At 42.6% G+C, this 24,399-nt stretch overlaps 1 protein-coding gene across 1 annotated transcript; it reads left to right on the top strand.

The window, feature by feature from the left end:
* The first annotated feature begins 12,320 nt into the window (after positions 1-12,320).
* LOC137751016 (Golgi pH regulator-like) lies at positions 12,321-23,973 on the top strand. Its single transcript, XM_068525478.1, has 4 exons — positions 12,321-12,465; positions 13,284-13,368; positions 22,314-22,420; positions 23,150-23,973. Exons 1-4 carry the CDS (start codon positions 12,321-12,323, stop codon positions 23,881-23,883), a joined length of 1,071 nt encoding a protein of 356 aa, XP_068381579.1. The 3' UTR covers positions 23,884-23,973.
* Positions 23,974-24,399: the final 426 nt, after the last annotated feature.

Raw genomic sequence — 24,399 nt, 5'->3', positions numbered from 1 at the left:
GCCCTATTCAGATACCTGGATGTCCTCCAGCTCGCAAACCTTTAACTCCAGCCTCACCCACCACTGCCTACCTCGCCAGCTAACGCCCCTGTGTTCATGGTGCTTACGGCTCACTAATATTTCCCAGCTCCCCAAATCTATCAGCCTCGTTCCTTTCTTCAACCCTTTCCCTGTTCAGCTTAGACTCCGACATCACCACTGTAATTATAGTATTCCCATGTCCATACTCCTAATTCCTTCCACCACCGCAGCCAACATTCAGTTGTACAGCCACTGGTAAGGCAGATGTTGCCACCACAGACCCATGGTCTCCAGTCCCAGCTGCAACCCTACCCCATACCCTCTGCATGTCCCAGGGGAACCCTAATCCTTGCACCATTCTCCACCCCTCTCCTCCTAAGCTCCTACCTCACTTCCATCAAAAGACATTATGTCCTACACAGGAAAAAAGATAGAGTACTCTGTTGTTAACAAAGTATGTTCACGTAGGTTCATTTGACCTACACAGCAGCTGGGACAGGTAGGCAGGGAAAGTGTTCTTACTCCCATTTTACAAACCAAGAAACTCCTCTGAGCCTCAGAGGAGTTTCATGTTAACGTGAGACAGTTATTAACAGAGCCTGGGTAGGAGCACAGGTCTCCCAGTTCCAAGAATCCCAAGTCAAACAGTGAAGTGGACATTTGTCCAAGGGCACCAAGGAATCCTTGGCAGCCAGGACGAGTACCCATGTCTCTGAGTACCTTCCACATTCTGTCTCCACCTCTAGAGTGTGCTGCCTTCTCAACAATGGCTCTGTTGCTCTCAAAGCGCCTGAAGTTCATTTACCCTTTATGTTTAAAATTTGTTTAAGTGATGTTGAAAACAATAAGCAGTTTTATTTTACTTTGAGAGTTGTTCCCACCAATGATTGTTTCTCTGTGTAAGTATTTATCTGATGGTGTTCTCCGAGCCTTGGCTGACACAAGCCCAGTTGCCCTCGGCTCCTGTCATCAGGTTCGCAGGCTCTGAAAACAACACCAGCAATGAGATGTAGGGAGCCAGACCAGGGATCTAATCTAGAGACATCATCCCGTGGAGCCCGAACGCATGCCTGTTGACCTGCCATGGAGAATCCTCTGGGTGGATCCACACAAACTTACAGTCGAGCTGAGTTTCTGTGAACACATGATATAATCCAAAGCCACTTCTATTGGGAATGGGGGCCAGAGTGAGTCATTCACTGCAGTTCCAGGCAGATAGGAGTCTCAGCTCTTTCCAGGGCCTTCCGGTGAAGCGTGAGACCAAAGGGAATCTGCTCCTGTTAATAAGGAGGGTCCACCCTATCCCAGTTTCTCTAGCAATACCTTGCTTTGTTTGTGCTGCACCTACATCATTGTACATTATCGTATACGGAGGCAGACGTGCAAAAGGGGTGCTGATGTCGTGTCCCTTGTCATCTGGTGCAGCCTGCGTATCTGCCCCTCAGACGCCGCCTTGGAGATACGCTGTTCCTCAGCCTGCCTCCGCCGGTTGGGACTGGCAGGCTGCCCTGCCCCCAGCCCATCAGAACTGGTATCTGTGGGCAACACCAGAGCACTGGACTGGGAGACAGATGACTTGGCTCCTAACTGTGAACTTGGGTCAGACACACGCCCCCTGAGTCTCAAATCCCTCCTCTCTGGGCCAAGAGGTTCGCCGTGGCCTAGCTAGCTCGGCAGCACTGAACGGACTGCTTATGTTGTCACGACAAAGGGATTCCCAGGAGGCAGCCCAGTGCTACAGGGAGAGGGGCCAGAGGAGTCTCCTTTAAACGCGGTTGATTTAGGGGCTCCCGGTAAGTTTACCACTGGACAGCATTTCCTGGAAGTGCTGGTGAAGGTAGAAAGTGAGGGGCAGCAACATGTCAGGCCGCGGGGAGCAAAGCAAATGAAGGGAAAGCCCAGGCCTGTTCCGTAGGTGAGTCAGCAGATGGCACACACCTGTAGAATTATTGATTCATGCTGGCTTTATGGGCAGATTTGGGGGAGGGGTAGAACAGGATTGGATTGGCCCACGGGGACATTTAAGGCAATGGAGGGTACTCTTGGTGGTTCTGAGGACAGTAGTTGAAGAGAGATGTCTCAGTCCCAGCCCTTGGCAGCCCATGGTGACCTGTCAGCCCTCTCCCTACCACAGCAGAGGGGGGTGGTGGGGAGAGCACAGGGTCATGGTGAACGTTAAATAATATTATCCGTGCAAAGCACAAGCATGAACGTTTCAGTGAAGAGTAGCATCTGTTAATGTTCTGTGGAGGACCTCAGAGGCAAAGGAAAGCGGAGCCCTCCTACCAGCTCCACGTCGCACTCAAGTCTGACACGTTCAGACCTGTGACGACAAAAATGGGGCCCCTCCCCACGGCTGCCCAGAGCTTCGACCAATAGCGAATACCTTCAGACCTGTCCCACCCCAAGCCTCAGGACCATGGGGAATGCAGCCCCAGCACTGAGAGGCAGTGGCCACACAGGTTAAGAATTCAGATGGAGTCATTTAGACCTAGGTTAGAATGCTGGTTCTGCCATTTACTAGCTGTGCCGCCTTAGACAAGTTACTTCAGCTCTCTGAGCCTCAGGTTCCTCGTCTCTAAAATGTACAAACATTTATCGAATAAACATCTATTGAGCAAATGGGAATAAGACTACTTTCCATATGGGTCTTTGTGGCAAATAAATGAGAAAATTCCTGAGCCTATTGGTGACATGATAGGTATGATGGTTAATTTTATGTGTCAACTTGACTGGGCCATGGATTGTCTAGATATTTGGTCAAACATTATTCTGAATGTGTCTGTGAGGGTGTTTTTGGATGAGATTAACATCTGAATCAATAGACTGAGGAATTAGAGGAAAACACAGGCAGAACACTCTATGACATAAATCACAGCAAGATCCTTTTTGACCCAGCTCCTAGAGAACTGGAAGTAAAAACAAAAATAAACAAATGGGACCTAATGAAACTTAAAAGCTTGTGCACAGCAAAGGAAACCATAAACAAGACCAAAAGACAACCCTCAGAATGGGAGAAAATATTTGCAAATGAAGCAACTGACAAAGGATTAATCTCCAAGATTTACAAGCAGCTCATGCAGCTCAATAACAAAAAAACAAACAACCCAATCCAAAAATGGGCAGAAGACCTAAATAGACATTTCTCCAAAGAAGATATACAGGTTGCCAACAGACACATGAAACAATGCTCAACATCACTAATCATTAGAGAAATGCAAATGAAAACTACACTGAGGTATCACCTCACCCTGGTCAGAATGGCCATCATCAGAAAATCTGCAAACAATAAATGCTGGAGAGGGTGTGGAGAAAAGAGAACCCTCTTGCACTGTTGGTGGGGATGTAAATTCATACAGCCACTATGGAGAACAGTATGGAGGTTCCTTAAAAAACTAAAAATAGAACTACCATACGACCCAGCAATCCCACTACTGGGCATATACCCTGAGAAAACCATAATTCAAAAAGAGTCATGTACCAAAATGTTCATTGCAGCTCTATTTACAATAGCCAGGACATGGAAGCAACCTAAGTGTCCATCATCGGATGAATAGATAAAGAAGATGTGGCACATGTATACAATGGAATATTACTCAGCCATAAAAAGAAACGAAATGGAGTTATTTGTAGTGAGGTGGATGGAGTTAGAGTCTGTCATACAGAGTGAAGTAAGTCAGAAAGAGAAAAACACATACAGTATGCTAGCACATATATATGGAATCTAAGAAAAAAAAAAAAAAGGTCATGAAGAACCTAATGGTAAGACGGGAATAAAGACACAGACATACTAGAGAGTGGACTTGAGGATATGGGGAGGGGGAAGGGTAAGCTGTGACAAAGTGAGAGAGTGGCATGGACATATACACACTACCAAACGTAAAGTAGATAGCTTGTGGGAAGCAACCACGTAGCACAGGGAGATCAGCTCTGTGCTTTGTGACCACCTAGAGGGGTGGGATAGGGAGGGTGGGAGGGAGGGAGATGCAAGAGGGAAGAGATATGGGAACATATGTATATGTATAACTGATTCACTTTGTTATAAAGCAGAAACTAACACACCATTGTAAAGCAATTATACTCCAATAAAGATGTTAAAAAAAAAAAAAATAGACTGAGGAAAACAGATTGCCCTCCCTATGTGGGTGGGCCGATCCAATCAGTTGAAGACATGAATAAAACAAAAGGGCTGACCCTTCTGCAAGTAAGAGGAAATTTCCTCCTGCCAGAATGCCTTGGGCTGGGACATCAGCTTTTTTCCTGCCTTCAGACTTTAACTGAAACTTTGGCATTTCCTGGGTCTCTAGCCTGATGGTATCTGGACTCCTGGGTCTCCAAAATGCTGAATGTGGGTCTTGGGACTTGTCAGCCTCTGTAATTGCATGAGCCAAGTCCTTATAATAAATAATATACAGATATATAGATAGATATCTTTCCTATTGGTTCTGTTTAACTGGATAACCCTAATACAGCAGGTGCCCGCCCCCCCCCCCCCGGAAAAAAAAAAGGTTGTTTTTATGATTTCTATTTCTGTTATTTCAGAATTTGGCAAGAAATGTTGCCTGTACATAAAGCTGAGTAAATTTATGTTGTTTAAGAGACGGGAAATGCCAGTAGGGTTTAAATAGCACTTGTTATTCATGTGCTATTCAGCAGATGTAATTTGATCATCTAAAACAAGCACTTATAACAACGTGTGTATGTGTATATCAAGATACTACACACATATTATGTATTATAGTATATATTATATATGTGTATATATTTTATGTTCATTATTTATTAAATTATATATGTAATTTTGACAATATTATTACCTTAAACTCTGGGAAAGACATTTTAGATTTGTATTGATAATTATTTTCTGTTTGTATGGCTTTCTAAAATTAAAAAATTATATAATTTATACTAATATAATATTGGTACTGAGGAATCTTAACTAAGATGAAATCATTGAAATGCAAACTTGACCTTCGTCTAAAGAGGGTAAAGAAAGCCCTCAGTGGCTTCCTCTCTCTGCAGCTTGCAGAGGTAGTGAAGGACCCCAGCACGAAGACAAGCAGGGACTCAGAGAAAACTGTCACAGCGAGATTCGAGGCACGGGGGAGAGGACAGTGGTGGCCAAGGAAGATGGACCAAGTCCACTTTGGCTGGTCAGGCTGGAGATGTGCTGCTTCCTGATGACATGAGGGGCCTTAAAATGATTCATAAGGGGGGCTTCCCTGGTGGCGCAGTGGTTGAGAATCTCCCTGCCAATGCAGGGGACACGGGTTCGTGCCCTGGTCTGGGAAGATCCCACATGCCACGGAGCAAGTGGGCCCATGAGCCACAACTACTGAGCCTGCGCGTCTGGAGCCTGTGCTCCGCAACAAGAGAGGCCACGATAGTGAGAGGCCCGTGCACCGCGATGAAGAGCGGCCCCCGCTTGCCGCAACTGGAGAAAGCCCTCACACACAAACGAAGACCCAACACAGCCAAAAATAAATAAATAAATAAATAAATAAATAATTTTTTTAAAAAATGATTCATAAGGAGAGGAAAGATGCAGTCAGAGGAAACTCAGTGTTCAGTGACTTTGTTCCAGGTGGGAATAAAGGTCACAGGGCTCCAGGGGGTATTTTAATCTCCTCTTGTACAGGCTATGGCTGAGAAAGGAAAATGTAGGAAGCAGACAGCTAGTTCGGGGTGGTGTCAAAGGACATTTTTTGGTTTTCTGGTGATGACCAGACAATAGACATCCTGTAAGGAATGCCAGGAAGCCTTTGAGGGCCATCAGTGACCTGGCAGGCAGGAGACCTGTCTCCTAATTAAGGCTTTCCACTGAAATCCAAGTTGGGGAGGAAGAAAGGGTCTGATTACAGTTTACATTATGAAGGGAAATAGAGGATAAAATGCCCAACAATTCTTTGAGAAAAATGGGAAGGAAGACTATCAGGAACAATACTTATAGGCACAGATGTCTATTCATCAAGATTTATTGAATACCTATGTGCCCTGGGGACTCTAGCAAATGAGTGAGATCCAAGGCCTGTTATCAACTGCAGTGTCCTCTAAAAGCAAAGTGTCTGAAGGGCTCTTGACCAGCCTTGTTGAAAATGTCATCTCTGAGAAGAAAAATCCCTGTTACTCTGAGCTTAACTCTGATTGGCAATGGGGCTCTGACATTTTAGAGTTTATGATGCCCTTGGTGCGGCTGTATCAACACAGGATTTTCAAAGTACATTTCGTAAATTTAGAGAGGATTGTTTGATCTTTTGCTCAAGGAATATGAATCTGATAAGCCAAGTTGATGCTACCATTACAGATGACTCCATGACGAAAGAAAATTAAGGGTGTGCTAAATTCGTGTGGCTGCAGAGGGAGTTCTCTTACTTCTGATTTGAAAAGAGCTGTGTGAAAAGGTGGAAGGGGAGAGTGCCCCAGTGACCATGAGTGGTTTAAAGCAGCCAGCACATCACGAGCTGAGGGTGGTGGACAAGGAAAAGGACAGGCAAGAGGACTTTAAATCCAAGTTTGACTTCTGTATTAATCAGTAGGGGGGTTTGTGAGATCACTGTAGGAGCATAGCCATTGTAGACATTGAAGAGAATGAAGCAGAGCTCCACAAGCTGATATAAAAATGGTTTAACAAAATACAGTTTCCCAGTTTAAAAAAAAGTAAGGCATATGTATAGTAATCTCATTTTAAAAAGTGGATCTATGTGTGTGGATATATACATACATACCCAGAAAGCATGTGCATAATACATACTCAGACACATTTGTGTATGCAGAGAACATTTCTGGAGAGATGTAAAACTTGCAGAAGCTCCATGGAGGAAACGTACTGGGGACTGAGGTGGGAGGGAGAATCGTTTTTCATAGCATAACATTTTACACTATTTAATATAACTTTTTGATTAAAACACCCTTTTTTTAAAAATTAAACTATGTTTGGGGCAGAATCACCAGTGCTGAGAGGGGCCACTGCTTTGAGCAGCTGTGTACTGTCAGCATTTAACACCCCACGTCAGTGGCGTTGCCTTCTGGTCCGTCTGCGGTCAGCGTTCCCCTTTCTGGCCATCCTCCACACCACTTCCAGTTTTCTCTTTCAGAAACGTAGGTTCACCTAAGCCAAGAAATCCTTGTTGCCTCCTGTTTCCTACAGGATAAAGTCCAGTCTCCTTCATGTGAGGCATTGTCATTAAGTGATACTGCAACTAGTACAGTATCATTTCTGGGCCTTTCTGGCCGTCTTCCTTCACTTCTCCTTCTCCATTTGATCCATGTCTGGTCAATCAGCCAGGCCTCATCAGTTCTCCTTTCTAAAGCTCCCTGAAGTCTACTGCCTTCCTCTCTTCCCACTGTCACTACTCTAGACCAAGTTCATCACCTCCTTGGTTTACCTGGCCAGCCTCCTAACTGATAGTCCCTTCTCCAGTCTCTCTCCACTCCCAGCTGTTCTCTGGACACTACATTCTTTTAAAATGCAAGGAGTGTCCTATCACTCCCCTGCTTATAACCCTTTAAAGTGGCCCACTGATCGTAAGCTAAAATCCCAGCTCCTTATCAGGGCCAGCCTCTGCATCTTTCTCCAGTGCCATGTCCTCCCAACTCCTTCCTCTCAACTCAGACTCTATTTCCACCAACTGCTGTGCACTGGTCAGTTCCTTGAACACCGTGTTCTGTTTCCTCCGAGTCTTTGACATGCTAGTCCCTGTCTTAAAACATTCTTCTACTCCCTTCTCACTGGTCTTTCAACCACACCTGCTTCACTCCTTCAGCATAAAGGGTCATAAATAATAAGAGTGTCATGGGAAGATCATAAATGATGGAGGAAGAAAGTGGTCACCCCTTTGAGGAGGAATCCTGCAGGAGTTCAACTGTCAGAAGAGACCTGCGTGAGAAAGACCATAGCAGCAGGAAAGTGCTGGGCAGGCTGGAGAATGGGAAGGAGAGGGATGCGTCTGGTGCATCTGGTGGGGAGGGCTGGGTGAACGGGTGGCAGAGGAGAGGAGCGGCCAAACGAGGCTAGAGAAGGTGAGGGACCTTGGAAGCCAAGATAAGGAGTTGAGTCCTCATTTTTTTAAACAATGGGGAAACTTGCACTGTTTTAAAACTGGCAAGTGACAAACTCTAGTATTTATTTTAGAAAGATGTGACCAACAGAGTGCAGAGGAATGGAGTTGGGGAGACGAGTGATCCTAGGGAAACATGATGAGAGCCTGGCCCAGGGCAGCAGCGGGCAGGACTGGCAGGAAGTGATGGATTCGAAAGAGATGTGGAGCTATAACCTCCTGGGCCTGATGACCAAGTGCCAGGGAGGAGAGAACTGGGAATCAGGGAGGACTCGAGATTCTAGCCAGAATAGCTGGGAATATGATGAGGTCATTGGCGGAGACAGGACTCACAAAAGGAGATCAGATTTGGAGGAAGATAATGAATTAGATTTAGAACATGTTGACTTAGGGTGTAAGGTCAGGAAGCCCACACATCCATAATTAAAATCAGACACAACCCTGGTTATAGCATGTAGGGCCTTTCACAGAAACCACCTGTTAGGATGGGCTTCATCCTTCCTGGCAGCATGTTACTATGACTCCAGTTTTCCCGGTCCCAAAGAAGCCATGTGAATTGTTTGCATTGCATGCAAAGAAGGAGTTGTAAAAGCACAAGGAGAAAGGAGATAAGGTCTGTGAGTGGGACAAGACCCATTGTGCTGGGGCCAAAATTTGCACCAGAAAATTGTTTTCCTCCTCAAGCTTGCGTCAGTCACTGTTCTGTTTCTCTTCAAGATTCCTCTCAAGTCCTAATTCTGCCGTGGTGAGCAACCAGAACACTGGAGACAACTTTGCTTCTGCCCAGTACGGAGCCCCTGGGGCGCTTTGAAGTCCACGGGGACATTTTTCACATAGTTAAGCAGTTCCTCCTTTGCATCTGAACTCTTCACACGTGTATATCTTGTCTCCTCACCTAAATCCTTAATTCTTAAAGAGCCCAATTTATGCCAAACATTTTATTTTGTTATTGCCACAGTGCCTGGTACATCTTAAGTTTTCAAAAACTACAAATTCGATTGAAACTGACACTGAATTCATTTGGGGTCGAAAGGAGAAAGATAATCACTGTCTTGAAAGGACAGGATACAAGAGGTAATATGTTGGTTGTACGAGTCAGTTCCTAACATACAAAGAACATTCTAACATGAAAGGAGTGCTTTCCCCTCTACTAATAAAAATGACTTTGCCTTCTAAATATGCTTGAAAGGAGAAGAATACTGGCGTTCTAACTGCCAAGGGGTCTTCTCAACTGTCTAAAAAGTCTGTTTTTCTTGGACCACCTTTTGTTTATAAGCGGTATTGGTAGAATAAGTATAGAACTTGTCTTTTACAGTTAGTTATACTAAGTTGTACTAGACAGTGCTCAAATGGCAAGACTGAGAATTAAGTCTTGCACTTCCTTTTAGTTCTTTTTAGTTAGAGGTCCACTTGTGTGGCCATCATGATGTTGGGCAAATTAAAAGAAGGGTATTCATGGCTCAGCCCGTGACATAATTCCCTGGGCAGAAGAGGTGAGGCAACCTCCAGTATTGCCAGTGGCCAGCTTGTGCACTTGTCACGATGCAGGATGTTGTTTGTCGGGGAGGTGGAGAGAAGACATAGGAAGCTGGTTTTGTGTTACCACTTGACGAGTACCAATAGGCCTCTGATCACAGCGCCCTCTCAGCTGTCCTGCCACCAGCGCCTGGCACTCTACTATCAACACCACTATTTAGTGGAACCTCCCATTACGATCACCCTTCACCCTACACAGGGGCACTGGAACAACGGGACCTAACGCTCACAGCTTTCAGTAGGGGGCACAGTTATGAGTAGGAAAAGAAATGGCTCAAAAGTGGATCCGAGTCTTGGGAGCAGCACAGAGCATGCCTCTGGAGGTCTGCAGAGACAAGGGCGAAAGGCCCTGGGGTGCTTCTTCACACTCCTGCCAAGGGCTAGATTCCCTCTCCTTTTAGAGCATACCCTTCCCCTTCTGAGGTTCCCCCAAGTGTGAGGTAAACAGCAGGAGAGCTCCTTCTTGGCCCTGGTGGCAGCAACGCCTGTTGGCTCTGGGCCACATTCCTTTCCAGACTTCACAGACCTCCCGGTCACAAAGGGCTCATTGCACAATACTTAGGAAAGTGGGCATGGGGGCTGGGCTGAGATGAAGGGGCGTGTCCGGCATGTGTCAGAGATCCAGGTGTAGCTGTTTGCCAAGGCACCCCAGGTGGTGGCAGCAAGAGAGAGGATCAAATGTCTCAGGATCTCTGGCAAGGTGGCTTTTACTTTTTTTTTTTTCCTCCCACGGCTGTTAATAAGGCTTGTCAGGATGCATCTTCTCAGGTGGAAAACATTTCAGAAGTACACTTGGCCTACCTGTGTTTCAGCTTACTGGAGAGCGTTGAGAATTCAAAACCCACAATGAAGAATCTGAAACTAAAGCTCCTTTTATCCCTCCATTTTTCGTAGTCAGCCTTCTCCTGCGGTTTTATGCGGTAGTATGTGCAAGATTACTCAATATATTACACAACTTTCGAAATTAATATGGAAGCTGAAAGATATTACCACAGCTTTGTTTAAGCCCTGTGCCATGATGGAATGTTCTTTCCTGTTGGTAATCATTTCATAATTCTCTTTTATTAAAGACAATCTGTTTGGAAAACCAGAAACATATGGAAGATCCTTATAGGATATACACATTTCAGTGGATTAAAAAACAATCTAGTGTCCTAGAAAATATTAATCAGACCTTTGGAGCTGACGACTATGCAAATGAGGTCTATGCTTATATCCAACAATTCTTCATTTTCTTTCAGATTTGGGGACTTCAGGCTGATGTTAATACATTTGCAATGAATTCAGTTGGAAAAAGCTCTGAGTATCTGTATCCAGGGGGTGCCTGGGCTCAAACTTACAGATGAATTAGAGATGCAAGACGCAGACAGCTCTACATAAAGCAAAACCTGGACAGAGACTGCTCCTAAATTATTGATAACTCTAAATAAAATGCTAATTCGTGGTTTAAGTCAGGAAAGGCTCATATAGGAGACAAATTATGTAATAAAGATAGGTCACTTACCACAGATGGTGTAAAGCCTCACACCTGCCAGATGAAGTGCTTACTCATATGTGCATTTACAGAGTATACACATGCAAACACATAAACAAAGGGATCTACCTAAACTAGAAAAGGCCATAGGAAGTCTGTATATTTATTATAAAGCAAAAAGCTCATTAGTTGTATAAGTGCCTTTTTAAATTTTTTTTTTAATGGACTACTGCTAATCAGGCGTCAAGGCAGAATAGCCTGTCAGTTTCCCTGGATTCATTTTCATTGTATTCTCAGCCTTTTGGGTGGGGTCTTGGGTGCTTTCTCTTGACCTTGATCAAAGCTTGTTTCGTTTGGAGCTGTGAAGGCTGGGAGAGCTTTGGTGAATAGTGTCACCTACCTAGAGTACCTGAATTTACCAATAACCACACCAAGGTGATAAAATGAGATTTCCTCATCTTAGAATATTCTGACTTGGAAATTAAAATAGTTCAAGTATGAACCAATAAATTCCTTCAGGGTGAATTAGAGGCAGGGAGGACTGAAGAGGTCACCAGGCTAAGAGAGAGAGGACTTAAGCTTTAGTCTCAAGCTAGCACTAACTAGCACAATGGTCTAAGTCAAGACACTTAACCTGTCTGTGCTGGTTTCCTCCTCTGGAAATGAGGACGTTGCAATGGCCGATCTCTTAGTTCTCCTCCAAGTCTAAACGCCTGTGGTATGTGACTAACACGATGGTCAGAGAACATTATAGTCAATAAATATAAATGTAGACAAGTTAGGACATTCTGTGTTTTGTGGATATTATTTTAGGTTAAACCTAAACGTAGGTTTCGATGACTATAAAATGAATAAAGTCTAAAAACTGGACCAATGAGCTTTTAATTTCCAAGGACTAAAGAGGTTGGGTCATAATCTAATTGTGAAAATCATAGTAGCTTCTCTAGACGGAAGCTGAATATGTGCTAGAGTCAATGTGCAGGTACCTTTTGTTTTTATCTGAACCTCTGAATTTATTTACATGCTTTGGATTATTACTACTTTTATAGAGTGAGTTTTGGCCTTGCGGCTGAGATATATTTATTCCCAATGGGTTGGAGGCCAAAGAGTGTTAAAATTGTGTCTTGTGGATAGACACTGGGTCTTCCCCACCTTGTCTATTGCCCTTGGGGTCCTCTGTGGGCAGCTGATCTACCTGTGAGAACACTGGACTGCTGCTTCCACGGGGGAGCATGGCAGTAAACTTGGATCTTGCAGGCGAATCTCAGCGTGCCTGCCTGAGCAGTCCTGTACTTGGCTCTGGGGTCGCAGTGTGCTCAGGGAGGCCGGTGCAGATGAGTCAGGGCCTGGCACCCGCCCCCGCGCTCCGCCCTACTGGTAAACAGAACGGCTATTTGCCGTCATTCAGAGCCTCTCAGGGCCTTGAGACTCCAGGAAGAAACAAATATTTTAGAAGCCAAAACCCTAAGGCAAGGTAAAGAAAACAGAACTGTCCGCATCCGCAGCGATGATTTCACTGGTGTGAGTTCTTTAGGGGGAGGAGCTGGAGATGGTTTCCACTGAACTGTTTTACTTACTTCTCAACCAGAAGGCCCTTCTCTTTCACTGTGTATAGGGGGTGGCCTTTTGCCTTTTAAGCCTTGAAATTTCAAAACCAGACTTTAGAATCAGTATCGGCTGCTAACCCATTAATAAGTTTTTTTCTCTTCTTTTATTACTTTTGTTTGCATTTTTATACTATCTTCTATTACAATACCTCTTTCAGTTAACTTAGTTTTTATTTAGCTTACTCTTCCCTATCGTTCTGGGGAGAAGCTGTTAAAAGAAAAACACCTAGATAAAAGAATAAACATCATTAGGCAACAATTGTAGACGATTGTAGAAAGTAATTTTACACTGACCTCTTGAGGCACCCTCCTGTGCCTCTTTTGCGCCCCCCGGTGGTTGGGGAGAGGCCAGTGGGGAGCTGACAGTCTTGGAAATTTCCTGTGGTCCGGCTTCATGGCAGTAAGTCTGGCTGTTGGGAGCATGTGCCCCAGCTCTGTTTCTGGTAGGACCACCTGTGGCCTTTCGTCTGCTCATTTGGATTCTTTACATTACCCTAAAGTAACTGGTGCATAGTCTCTGTGCTTATGCTGTTATCCCTAAGCCCGGAGACACGCCCATCTTGTGGTCCTCTCCTCTTGTTCCTTTAGACACAGTAATTTCTGTTCTGAGCTCAGCAGATGTCACGTACCTGAACCGGAGTCGTGGCTGGCTGATTCCTTCTAGCTCCATCAGGTAGCGTCCCACCTCTCATACATCAGTAGCCAAACCTCCTGTTACCTTCTCCTTCTCAGCCAGGGTTGAGCCTGGGCTGGTTATTGTGATGTCACAGAGTAGAACCCTTGCTCCTCCCAAAGGCCCAGCTGAGACCCTCCAGCTGCAACGCTTCCTCTCCTGCCCGTGGCAGGAGGTTGGGAAGGTCCACCCCCAATTTCTAAACTGGCCCACAGAATTATAGAATCTTACTGCGGGCAGAGACGTGGGAGACCTCGTGACTAAATTCCGGTCTGACTCCCTTATTTTGCAGCTGGGAAACTGAGACGGGGGGCGGGGGGGGGGGGGTTGAGTGGCAGAGTTAAATCTCAAGCCCAGGTGCCTTCGGTGTCGTCCCTCACCCTTCTGCACACACTGTATTCACCCTGGGCTCCACTCTCTGGATTTTGTCAGCATCTGATAAGCAGCTCATGGGATGATTCTTACCTGAATCCACCCACAAAAAGAGACCATTCGAATAACTTGCATTATGGAAAGAGAACAGAGTCTCATGAAAATCATTAGTTTTTCCAACAATCTATAGGTGCCAGAAATAGCAAATTCTCGTCCTAGCCTGAACTCAGAAATCCTGAGCTACCAGACCAATCCTAGATTAACAAGTAATGTGACTTCTGGGTAACCGATGTTTTCAATGAGATTTGATGGTAAGGAACAAAGCTCAAAAGCCCAAGATTAGTGTTGCTGCAGTGCCAAATCAGGTTCTAGTGTTTGCTGAGGAGGGAACGGGAAGGGACAAGCAGTAAAGAAATAGATTCTCACTGGAATTGAGTTCTTTTCTCTTTCATACCCTTCACTTTTTCTAGATACTGTCCCCATGTGGTATTTTAAAATTATCTGCATTGCATGCGACAACTTGTATCTGTGAAGCCAGAGAATTGTGCTTTTGGAATCTCTCAAGAGGGGAATATATATTGCACTTATATAATACCAACAACTAACATTTTATATCGTGCTTTAGCATTTACAAGCCACTTTCACATATATCATTTCACTTAATCTTCACAGCTCAGTGAGGTAAATAGTGTATTATTTTTAGGACAATTTTATGGGTAAGAAAATTATAGATTAGAGAGGCTGTGACTTGCACAAGACCACAAAGCTAATTAAATGGAAAGGGTAACATTAACTACAAACCAGATCTTGCAACCAAGCGTTTTGCCCACCACCCGCTTCCCCAAAGGGTGGGAAGAATCGTGCTTTGGTCCCTGAACACACCTGAAGGCAATTGCATTAAGCAGTCCTTTGAGTAACAAGGAAGAAGGTATTCCCATGGGTCATAAATACCACTTTGCTAACCTCCTAAATGTCTTCATAAAAACTTAGAGAAATTGTTAATTTCAAACTTTAAAATAATATAATCATTGCCCTTCCACCAGACAGTTTCACATCAGTGAATTCTCGTAAGGGAATCATCACAGATATGAACAATATTTAGCTACAAGAGGTTCTTTGAGGGAGTTCCCTGGCGGTCCAGCGGTTAGGACTCTGCGCTTTCACTGCCGAGGGTGCAGGTTCAGTCCCTGGTCAGGGAACTAAGAATCCCACAAGCCGCACAGCCTGGCCAAAAAAAAGGAGGTTCTTTGAAGCATTGTTTATAACAGAAAACAAATTAAAAGCTCAACACTAGAAAAGTGGTAAAAAGGATTATGTTTAACTCATGAAAACAGTGTTGTAGGTGAGGTTTTCCCAACCTTTAATCATTCATGTGCTATCTTTGGAATATTGCCATCTGCACTAATATCTACTTAATATCTTCCTTTAAATTAACTCACATATTTTACTGAGATAAGAATATTTAAAGGTAACTTTTTATCGCTACATAAGTGGAAGTACAGTATAAGTACCTTAAGTATCAGATAGTCATAAAAACAAATATAAAGAAAACGTAGTAAGGCTATTAATGCATTGATTTGGTCCTAAAACCTAGCAAAAAAACAAAACAAAACAAAACACCAACTGATTTAACCAAATCACAATTAATACCCTTTATTTCTGTCACACACCTAACCTTTCTGCACTAAAAATCTCTTTTCTCACTGATGTACAGCAGGCCCAGTAAGAAAAACGAAGTACAGGTCTGATTCCAAATCGCAGTTATGCATATTTATACATACCTTGCATACTAAATAACCGTTAACTTCCCAAAGTGGCCTTTGCTGTACCTCAGAAAAGAGCACAGCTGTCACATTGACAGTCAGCTGTCACAGTAGTCAGAGGGCCGGTGCTAGTAATTGCACAAGCTCTCTGTGCAGTTTTCACTCACAGTTCTCAGAAACTGTACCTGGGGAGCATTTTAGAAATCTAAAATTTTTTGGTTGTTGCTGTTAATTGGGGGTTGGAAGCACTGCTGCCTTTGTTGGGGAGGAGCCGGAGGTGTTAGACAGCTGCGATGCCAGGCGTGTTCTCACGTGACCAGGAATTGACCGGTAATTCCAAGTGACTTCAGATGTCTTTCAGAAACTCCAAGCTGGTGAAAAGTCTACTGAGCCAGACCTAAAGAGTACTATATTCATAATTACCTAATCCAGACCTAAATCCATTTCACATGTAAATGCAAAATTTTTGCCCAGCTTTAACATATGCTGATTTTTCCAGAAATGCAGCTACTTTGTACATCAGGGAAGACCGTTGTTTATTGTGTTCAGAATTTTACCAAAAGTTGTTCACAATTTTGGAAAATCAGTATCACCAATGGCCATGCTGCTCACAGTGTTTGAGTCACCATGAAACTCACCTGTATCCATCTGCACTCCCAGCTTCACATGCTCAGTGACTCTCTCATTATGTCCATCATGGTAGTACATCCATCATTAAGACCAACCACTTAATTCACTGAAATGTATATTCTTTTATACAAATTATTCTCTCTTGTTTCTCCTTTTTATCTAGGGTAGGGCATTATATTGATTTTTATTAAATTACGTAGATAGGTAGGCTATCTCTGACTGTCATTTTGGGATTGGGCAAGGTGAGTTAAAACTTTGTCATTGAAAGGGACCACTGCAACTGATAGGGTGAGCACATCACTCCCACACTCGTCAAGTCCAAGAAGTTATCTGAAACATTCATGGGCATGACTAAGGGTCACACATTACTAAGGTAATCCACACATTCTTCATAAAGTCGATTATCAAGTTCTACCTTCTTTAGCCTTGTTATAAGCAACAGTATCTGCAAAATTACAGGCTCAATGTACTAGTTAATATTTTTCAGTTACAAACAAAAAAATGTAACCATTAAAAATGTTTAAAATGTGTTCATGTAGCACCAAAAAATCATTTCATGCATCAACTGTGGCACATGTTACATATCATGCTTTAGGAAATACAAGATTCTTCATTTTAATGATATAGAAGAATGCCCACAGATAGTAGGGAGCAAAAAAGATCAGTTGCAAAAAAGTAGGGACCATTTTTAATAAATACACGTATTGGGAAAATTGAAAGAGCTAAACCAAAATATTCACAGTGGTTATATGAGAATGGGAGACTGTGTATGATTCACTTCTTTTGCTTGGCTACCTTTTCTAAATGTTTTAGAATGGAAATGTATTGTTCTTAAATTTAAAAAAAAAAAGCTATTTGAAATACAAATACTTAGGAGGTAAATTTGGAGGGAGATATGGGACATTTATATTCATATATACATCTCTGTAGTGTTTGACTTCTTTAACAAGCATTATTACTTTTGCTATTAAAAAAATCTAATACAGTAGAAAATAAAACATAAAAATGTTGAAAGGAATACACTTGTAAACATAATGAATGAGTATCAGTTTTTTCTCAGTTGAACCAGAAATGTTATAATAGATTTTTATATCACAACTAGCTAAATAAGCTAGTGAGGCCAGTATACAACATGCATCTTTCTTTTTCTTTTTCTTTTTTTTTTTTTTTGGTAGCAAAAATATTCATTACCATATTCTTCCTACCACACAAAGTGGAAAGACCTATAGAGCAAGCAGGGATACATCAGAAGAAACATAAAATGAACCAACAATTTTCCTAATTTCATTAATATTTTTAGGAGTGTCCGTGGATTAAATAAAAATTCCCCAAACTTCTTTTAAAGGTCACCTTGCTTAGAACAGACTGTTCTCGTGGCAGGCTATGCAAAGATGGAGCTCCCTCTTCCCAAAGTGATCTTTCTCCAGCTATCATCTCAGAAAAAATAATAATAATAATAATTTTTAAAATTAGGTCCTCACTTGTGTTTTATCTTGGCTGAGTATGTACTTAATGCTTTACGTTCTGCAGATGTATGGGTTACATCTCTTCTCCTGTAGCACAGGCTTCTGTGATGAAACATCACACCTGTGGAAGAGGTGGGCAAAGCCTCACAGCGGGGCCCACAGAGGTTTCCGTCCCTCTAACAGTGGGATGAGGGAAGCCTGCAGTGAGGGGATACCTTCATGAGCAGGCACTTTCAGGCTAAATGAATGTTATAGACGCTTGGAAGTCAGAGTTCAGAGGTTTTTGCTCAGTCGTGGAGGGGAATTTTGTGGAAAAATAAAAATATTAATTTTGTCAACACTTAAATCCCCTTGAAGCCAGAATTTCTCAAATTGTGCTTTGTAGATCACCTACACCAGAATCTTAAAAAAAATTAATGCAGGTTCCCGTACAACTCCCAGAATTTAGTGCCACTGTATCTCAGGGGCTGGGTTAGGGACCTGTGTTTAGGCAAACCCTCCAAGGGCTTCTGCTGCATGGAAATGTTTAAGAAGAATTGCTGTAGGTCAAAGGCTCCCACATTTTAGAGCAGAACATCAGAGGGTCTTGAGGGCTTACAAAAACACAGATCACTGGCCCTACCCTAAAGATTCTGGTTCTGGGGCCTGAGGGAGGCCCAAGACTTTATATTTTTAACAAGTTCCCAGATGATGAAGGGGCTGACGGTCAGCACTACGCTTTGAGAATCCCTGTGCTCTGCCCAAGAAAGTAGGAAATTCTAAAGGCACTTGCAAAGACCTAGGAATTGCGGTTTGGGACCTTGAGTCTTCTTTACCTCTTAAAGACTCAAAAAAGGGTTTGTATACCAAGGAGTTTCGTTCTTTGTTTTTTTTATTTTGTTTAATTAGAATTTTTTTCCACAAATAATTTTTATTTTCCCACTAAAATGCTTGCAGTTTTCGTCCATCCATTCAGGATTCTCCAAGGTTAAACAAAATCACTTTTCCTTTATTTTGTACCTGTTATACATGAAAATGTTGTAGATGAACACCGCTGATCTCTGACTTCAAATATGCCTGCATTAATTTGATTTCGATGACCTCTTGAACACCAGTGTTAGCATACAACAGTTACCAGGAGCTAAAGCTACAAAATAGGTAAGGGATGTGACCAGACTGTGTGCTAGAGATTTTAATTAAGCCTTAGTGACTCTGAAGCTGGACTTTTCTTTAAAGGATGTTATGAGAATTCAACATAATCTTGAAAAAGTAAATCTAAATCCAGGCCTTTTTCCAAGCCAAAGTACTTATACTTATTAGCAATGTAAGCATGCCTGGAGGATGAGAAAGATATATGTTGTTAATGTTTACCCCCCGGAGACCCACCTCATGTGCTCATAAACATCATCATATTTTCTCTAACCAAAGATAGTACTGTACACCTCAGCATAATTCATTTTTACGTAGTGCTAATGACATTAGTAAAAGAAAATGTCAGCCAAGCTGCAATAAAACATTTCCAGACTAATAAAAGTACTGTAGTTGAGTCAAACGCTTTAAAATTACTGGCTTTGAAAGGTTAAAATAATAAGTGATCACAGATCCAAGAAATACAATGCTCAAGACATTAGCAGAGACATTTTCTACCGTATCATAATTCAAGTCCCAGGGATTCCTCAGTTTAGATCCTGTAAGGTGATCCTTATAGGACCGCCTTTGTTAGGTGGCTCCTCTCTGAAGAACAGAAAGTTATATACAGGATCAATAACGCAACCATCTTAGGAAATTCTTAAAATTTTATATTTTGCTTTGTCATGTATTTGTTACATTACATGTACACATGTATGTCCAAATTATTCCATTTGGACATAACGACCTGGTCTTTTTTTTTTTTTTTTTTCTTAAATATTTATTTATTTGGTTGCACTGGGTCTTAGTTGTGGCTCTGGGCTCCTTAGTTGTGGCATGCGAACTCTTAGTTGCAGCATGCATGTGGGATCTAGTTCCCTGACCAGGGATCGAACCCGGGCCCCCTGCATTGGGAGCGTGGAGTCTTATCCACTGCACCACCAGGGAAGTCCCACGACCCGGTCTTTTGGAAATGCTTTAAACCAAACATAAGACACACTGTGAAGATCTACATTCCCAAAGACTGGAGCTGATATTGGTCTAATTTTCCCAGCAAGCCACCTTCCCAGAAAATTTTTCTACTTATTACACCCATGACAGAAGCAGACACAATCATGTCTCAGGAGTAAGGGAACATATCATTTATTGAGCTTTGTGATTAGGTACTTGACATACATTATATTTTGTCCTCACCACTCTCTTGTGAGGTAGGTATACTATTATCGCCATTTAATCTGTAAGGACATAGTTCAGAGAAGTAAAATTTTCCTTGAGCTTCGTAGTAGTGAGCGGAGACAAGATTGAACCTGAGGAACATCTGACCCCAGAGGTTGTGTGCTCTCTCCTCCATACTGGATCATCCTAACATGAGTTATATTACTTACACCTTCTCCTACATTGGAGAAGGTAGTATGTTTGGGCTTAAAAGCTGAGCTAGAGTTCCCAGGAGAAGCACAAATAAACAAGAGGCAGTAAAAGGTCTGAACAAAGACCTTTGGTATCAACTCTTTCTGTTAACAAAAACATGAGAGCAAGATTTGCTTCAAATAATCCAAAGTTAGTGGTTACACACGTGTACTTTGTGCCAAGAAATTGTTTCTAGGTCAGTTAAAATTTTGGAACTGAACTGTTTCTAGTTCACTTGAAATTTTGTAAATTATATATTAAATGCATTAAGGGAACGAATTATTTAGCAAAAACATGGAGTCAATCCCTTTGTTGAAAGAAAGAATATTTACATCCTAGTTTACCTCCTTTGTAAAGTTGGGATTTCCACTTCATAATTCATCCACTTCCACAAATGTTAATTTCAAACCTGTGGTACACAAGGCACCGTGCCAGGTGCTACAGGGGATGAGTGGAACAAAGACATTGTCCTCAGAGCTTAGAGCCTAATGGTGCATAAGTTAAATAGCAAAAAAATATTCTACCAGAAAGCAATGTATAAGTATCGTAAGAGAATTATTATCAAAGTGCCATGAGATATTAAAGGAGAAAGAACCAACTTCTAGGTCTGGCAGTCAGGGAAAGCTTCGTGAAGTGGAAGACATATGAAATGACTGAAAGGATGGGTACTTTTTTGCTAAGTAAGATGAGAGAGGTGAGAAGGAATTTCTGAGTACAGCTGGGTTAGAGCTTATCTATTATCAATAATTCTAATCAAGTCAAATTCTTAGTGCTATAAAGTGCAATCAGGATATGCATTTATTTGTAATCCACTCCAAAGGCTTTACGAGAACATATGATTAAACCACACATATAACAGGATAGTTAAAGATTATATGGGAATGCCTATACTTTCTGCTTAATTTTTCTATAAACCTAACACTGATCAAAAAAACTAAAGTCTATTATTTTTAAAAATAAAGGTAGATTCTGTTATACTACAGTTAAATTTTTGTTTTGTTTTAAGGAAAAATCCTCAACACTTGCATGCCTGACATTGTCACAGGTGGCTTGCATTATCTAATGGACGATCCAATCCAACACTCCATCCTCCTCAACTTCAGGGTTCTTCAGCTCAACTTTGCTGGCTCCACTCACATCCGCGGAGTCCCCCAGATCTTGTTATCACCCAGTTCTAAATTTTTTAATTCCAGTCGCTCTCTGATCACCTCCTCTGGTCGTTCCAAACCGACCACTTCCTATTAAACTGCTCTTTGAAACTCACAGAAGCCTACATTCCACTGACCATACCAATTTTCCCAATTTACCCTGTTTAGCTTAGGATGCCATCATCCCATCAACCACTCTGTTGTGCACACCTCAGATGCTTTGCTCCAGTGTCCTGTTGAACTCTTCCAGCAACAGCTCAACCCTTGGTAAATCTGCCTCTTCTCCCCTTTCTTTACCCCAGATAGTTATCCCAGCTGAAGAAACTCATAACACCATGCAGAGTGCTCCCACTACAAATGGTCTGCAACCTCAATCTTGCCCTCAACACAAGGCAGCTCTTCCACTGTCCACTGAACAGTCATTGTCAACCTTCTTCAGTCTCCTGAAGCCCTCTGTCTGACCCACTTCCCTCTCACTCTTAGCAGTGAGACTTATCTCCTCTGCAAAGAACTGAGAAGTCATCGTGTTATTTCTCCCAACTCGAGCCCCACACCACTCTGAACACATCCACATCTGTACCCTCTCTTAACCCTTCCTTCAGCTCAGTTGAAAACGCATCCCTCCTCCAGACCAACGCTAATACCTCTCTTTGTGCCCTGAGCCCTATTCAGGCTCTCAGGGGCTACTTTAAGGAACTTGCTCCTTTAATTATCCCCTTTAGCTAATTTTTACCTCTCTCTCTCTCTCTCTCTCTCTCTCTCTGTCTCTTGCTGACTCTCTCTTCTCAGCATAAAAACATTCTCAAGTCTCTTCTATTTATAAAAACACAAACCCTCCCTTAAACCCAGACCCCTTTCCCCGACACAGCTACTTTCAGTTCTCTTTCATCCTTTTCCAAACCAAGCTAATGGAAAGAATAATCTACTGCGTTACCTTTCAAGCCACAGTACCAATGTCCAAAGCAAGACAGGGAGGATACAGAAGTACCCAGGCTTGATATTGTGTTATACATAATGACTCCCTTCATGACGTCACTCCCAAACTCTCCTAGGACTTCCTTCAAGCTAGTAGACAAGCTACTCATGTCCCTGCCTGAAAGACTGTTTACAGTATTTTCACATGATTTTTCTCATTCTAATGCCATTGCCAGGACATCTGGTAGGAGAGTATGTGCAGTTAGAGTCAGATGGACATGGACTCCTGGTTACCCCCCATCTGTGTTTCTGTCTTACCTCAGTTTGGGCATCACAGAGATATAAACGTTCAGCAGTTTCCCCCTCCTCATGAGATCTTAGTATAATCTGCATGTTCCCTTGAAACCCACTGAACTCACAACGTTTTATTTCTAATGAGCTCCCTCTGATTACCTTCCCTTTCACTTTCAAATGGATTCCCCTCTGAATTTCTGCTCTGCTTAATACTCAGGTGGCATTCAGAAATCTAAAGGAACTTACCTCCACAGTGACCTAATCTTTTCTCTGGTAGTTAAACTTCTATCCAAGTTTAACTACTACTTGATCCTAAGATTATATCGATAGGAAACACCTAAGGGCTAATAACAGCTTTTTAGGAGAAGAAAGAAGGAAAAGACTACCATGTAAATCAAGACACCAATTGAACGTGTGTTCCAATTTAAGAGACATTTAAATGTGGAAAGAGTAGCTGCTTTTTGCAATATAGAAAATCCAGTATTTGTTTTTACTTCTTACTATGCAAGACACTATGAAGGGATGTAAAGTGATACAGAGCCGGTCACATACGGTACCTGCCCAAAGAACTCCCCGACTGAATAGGGAGACAGAAATCACATACAATTCAAATGCAAACCAAGTATTCCAGCTGAGTTGTTAAGATCACCATTTTTGGAGTTAAATCCTGTCCTTGAAGCTACTATGTTCCAGAAGGGGGAGGTGCATAACAAACCATCAGGATTCTGGGGAATGATAAAGAGTGTTACCACTTCAGTACCAGGAAGTGAAAATCTTACTCTTATTCAACAGGAAGTGGATGCTTTGGAAGAACTAAGCAGGCAGCTTTTTCTGGAAACGGCTGATCTCTATGCTACCAAGGAGAGACTAGAATACTCCAAAACTTTCAAGGGGAAATATTTTAATTTTCTGGGTTACTTTTTCTCTATTTACTGTGTTTGGAAAATTTTCGTGGCAACCATTAATATCGTTTTTGACCGAGTTGGGAAAACTGATCCAGTCACAAGAGGCATTGAGATCACTGTGAATTATCTGGGGATCCAATTTGATGTGAAGTTCCGGTCCCAGCACATTTCCTTCACTCTGATTGGAATAATCATTGTCACGTCTATTAGAGGAGTGCTGATCACTGTTACCAAGTTCTTCTATGCCATATCCAGCAGTAAGTCCTCCAGTGACATTGTCCTGCTATTAGCACAGATAATGGGCATGTACTTCGTCTCCTCTGTGCTGCTGATCCGAGTGAGCATGCCTCTGGAGTACCGCACCATAGGCACCGAAGTTCTCGGAGAGCTGCAGTTCAACTTCTGTCACCGTTGGTTTGATGTCATCTTCCTGGTCAGTGCTCTCTCCAGCATACTCTTCCTCTATTTGGCCCACAGACAGGCACCAGAGAAGCATATGGCACCTTGAACTCATGCCTCTTACAGACTGCTACAGGCCAGTGGTGTCAGAATTTGGATATAAGAGGGGAAAAATGGAGGGGACCGGGGCCTAACATTTTTTTAAACTGACAAAATGCTGTGGTAGCATATTCTACCTCCAGCTTACACCTTCCTCCTCAGATGATACTGTGATCATGAGTAGCATCAGCTAGAAATGAGAGAGAGAAGTAACTCAAGCTAGTACTCAGCCAAGAGCACCCTGTTTGGGTTTGAGGCTGGTGCAGTATGCTGGGTGGTGGGGCTGAAAAGAGCCAAGAAACTAAGGGGAGAAAATACACTGGAATTCTGGGGGTAAGAGGGATCTAAGGGAGCTGGGCCAAACACATGAGATTCTGTTTAAGTCAAGGATCACATGGAGAAGGTTATGACGTTCCCTTGAGATTGACTATCATTAAAATCAGAGACTGTTAACAACAACAACAAAAAAAACTCAGTTAAATCCTGAGTTCAGATCTTTGCCCAGTTTCCTCATCTATAAAGTGGG

The sequence above is a fragment of the Eschrichtius robustus genome, chromosome 17 (assembly GCF_028021215.1).
Source record: "Eschrichtius robustus isolate mEscRob2 chromosome 17, mEscRob2.pri, whole genome shotgun sequence".
NCBI classification, from domain to species: Eukaryota; Metazoa; Chordata; class Mammalia; order Artiodactyla; family Eschrichtiidae; genus Eschrichtius; species Eschrichtius robustus.
Note: the sequence above shows the minus strand (reverse complement) of the source record. Positions and strands in the feature narration are given on the sequence as shown.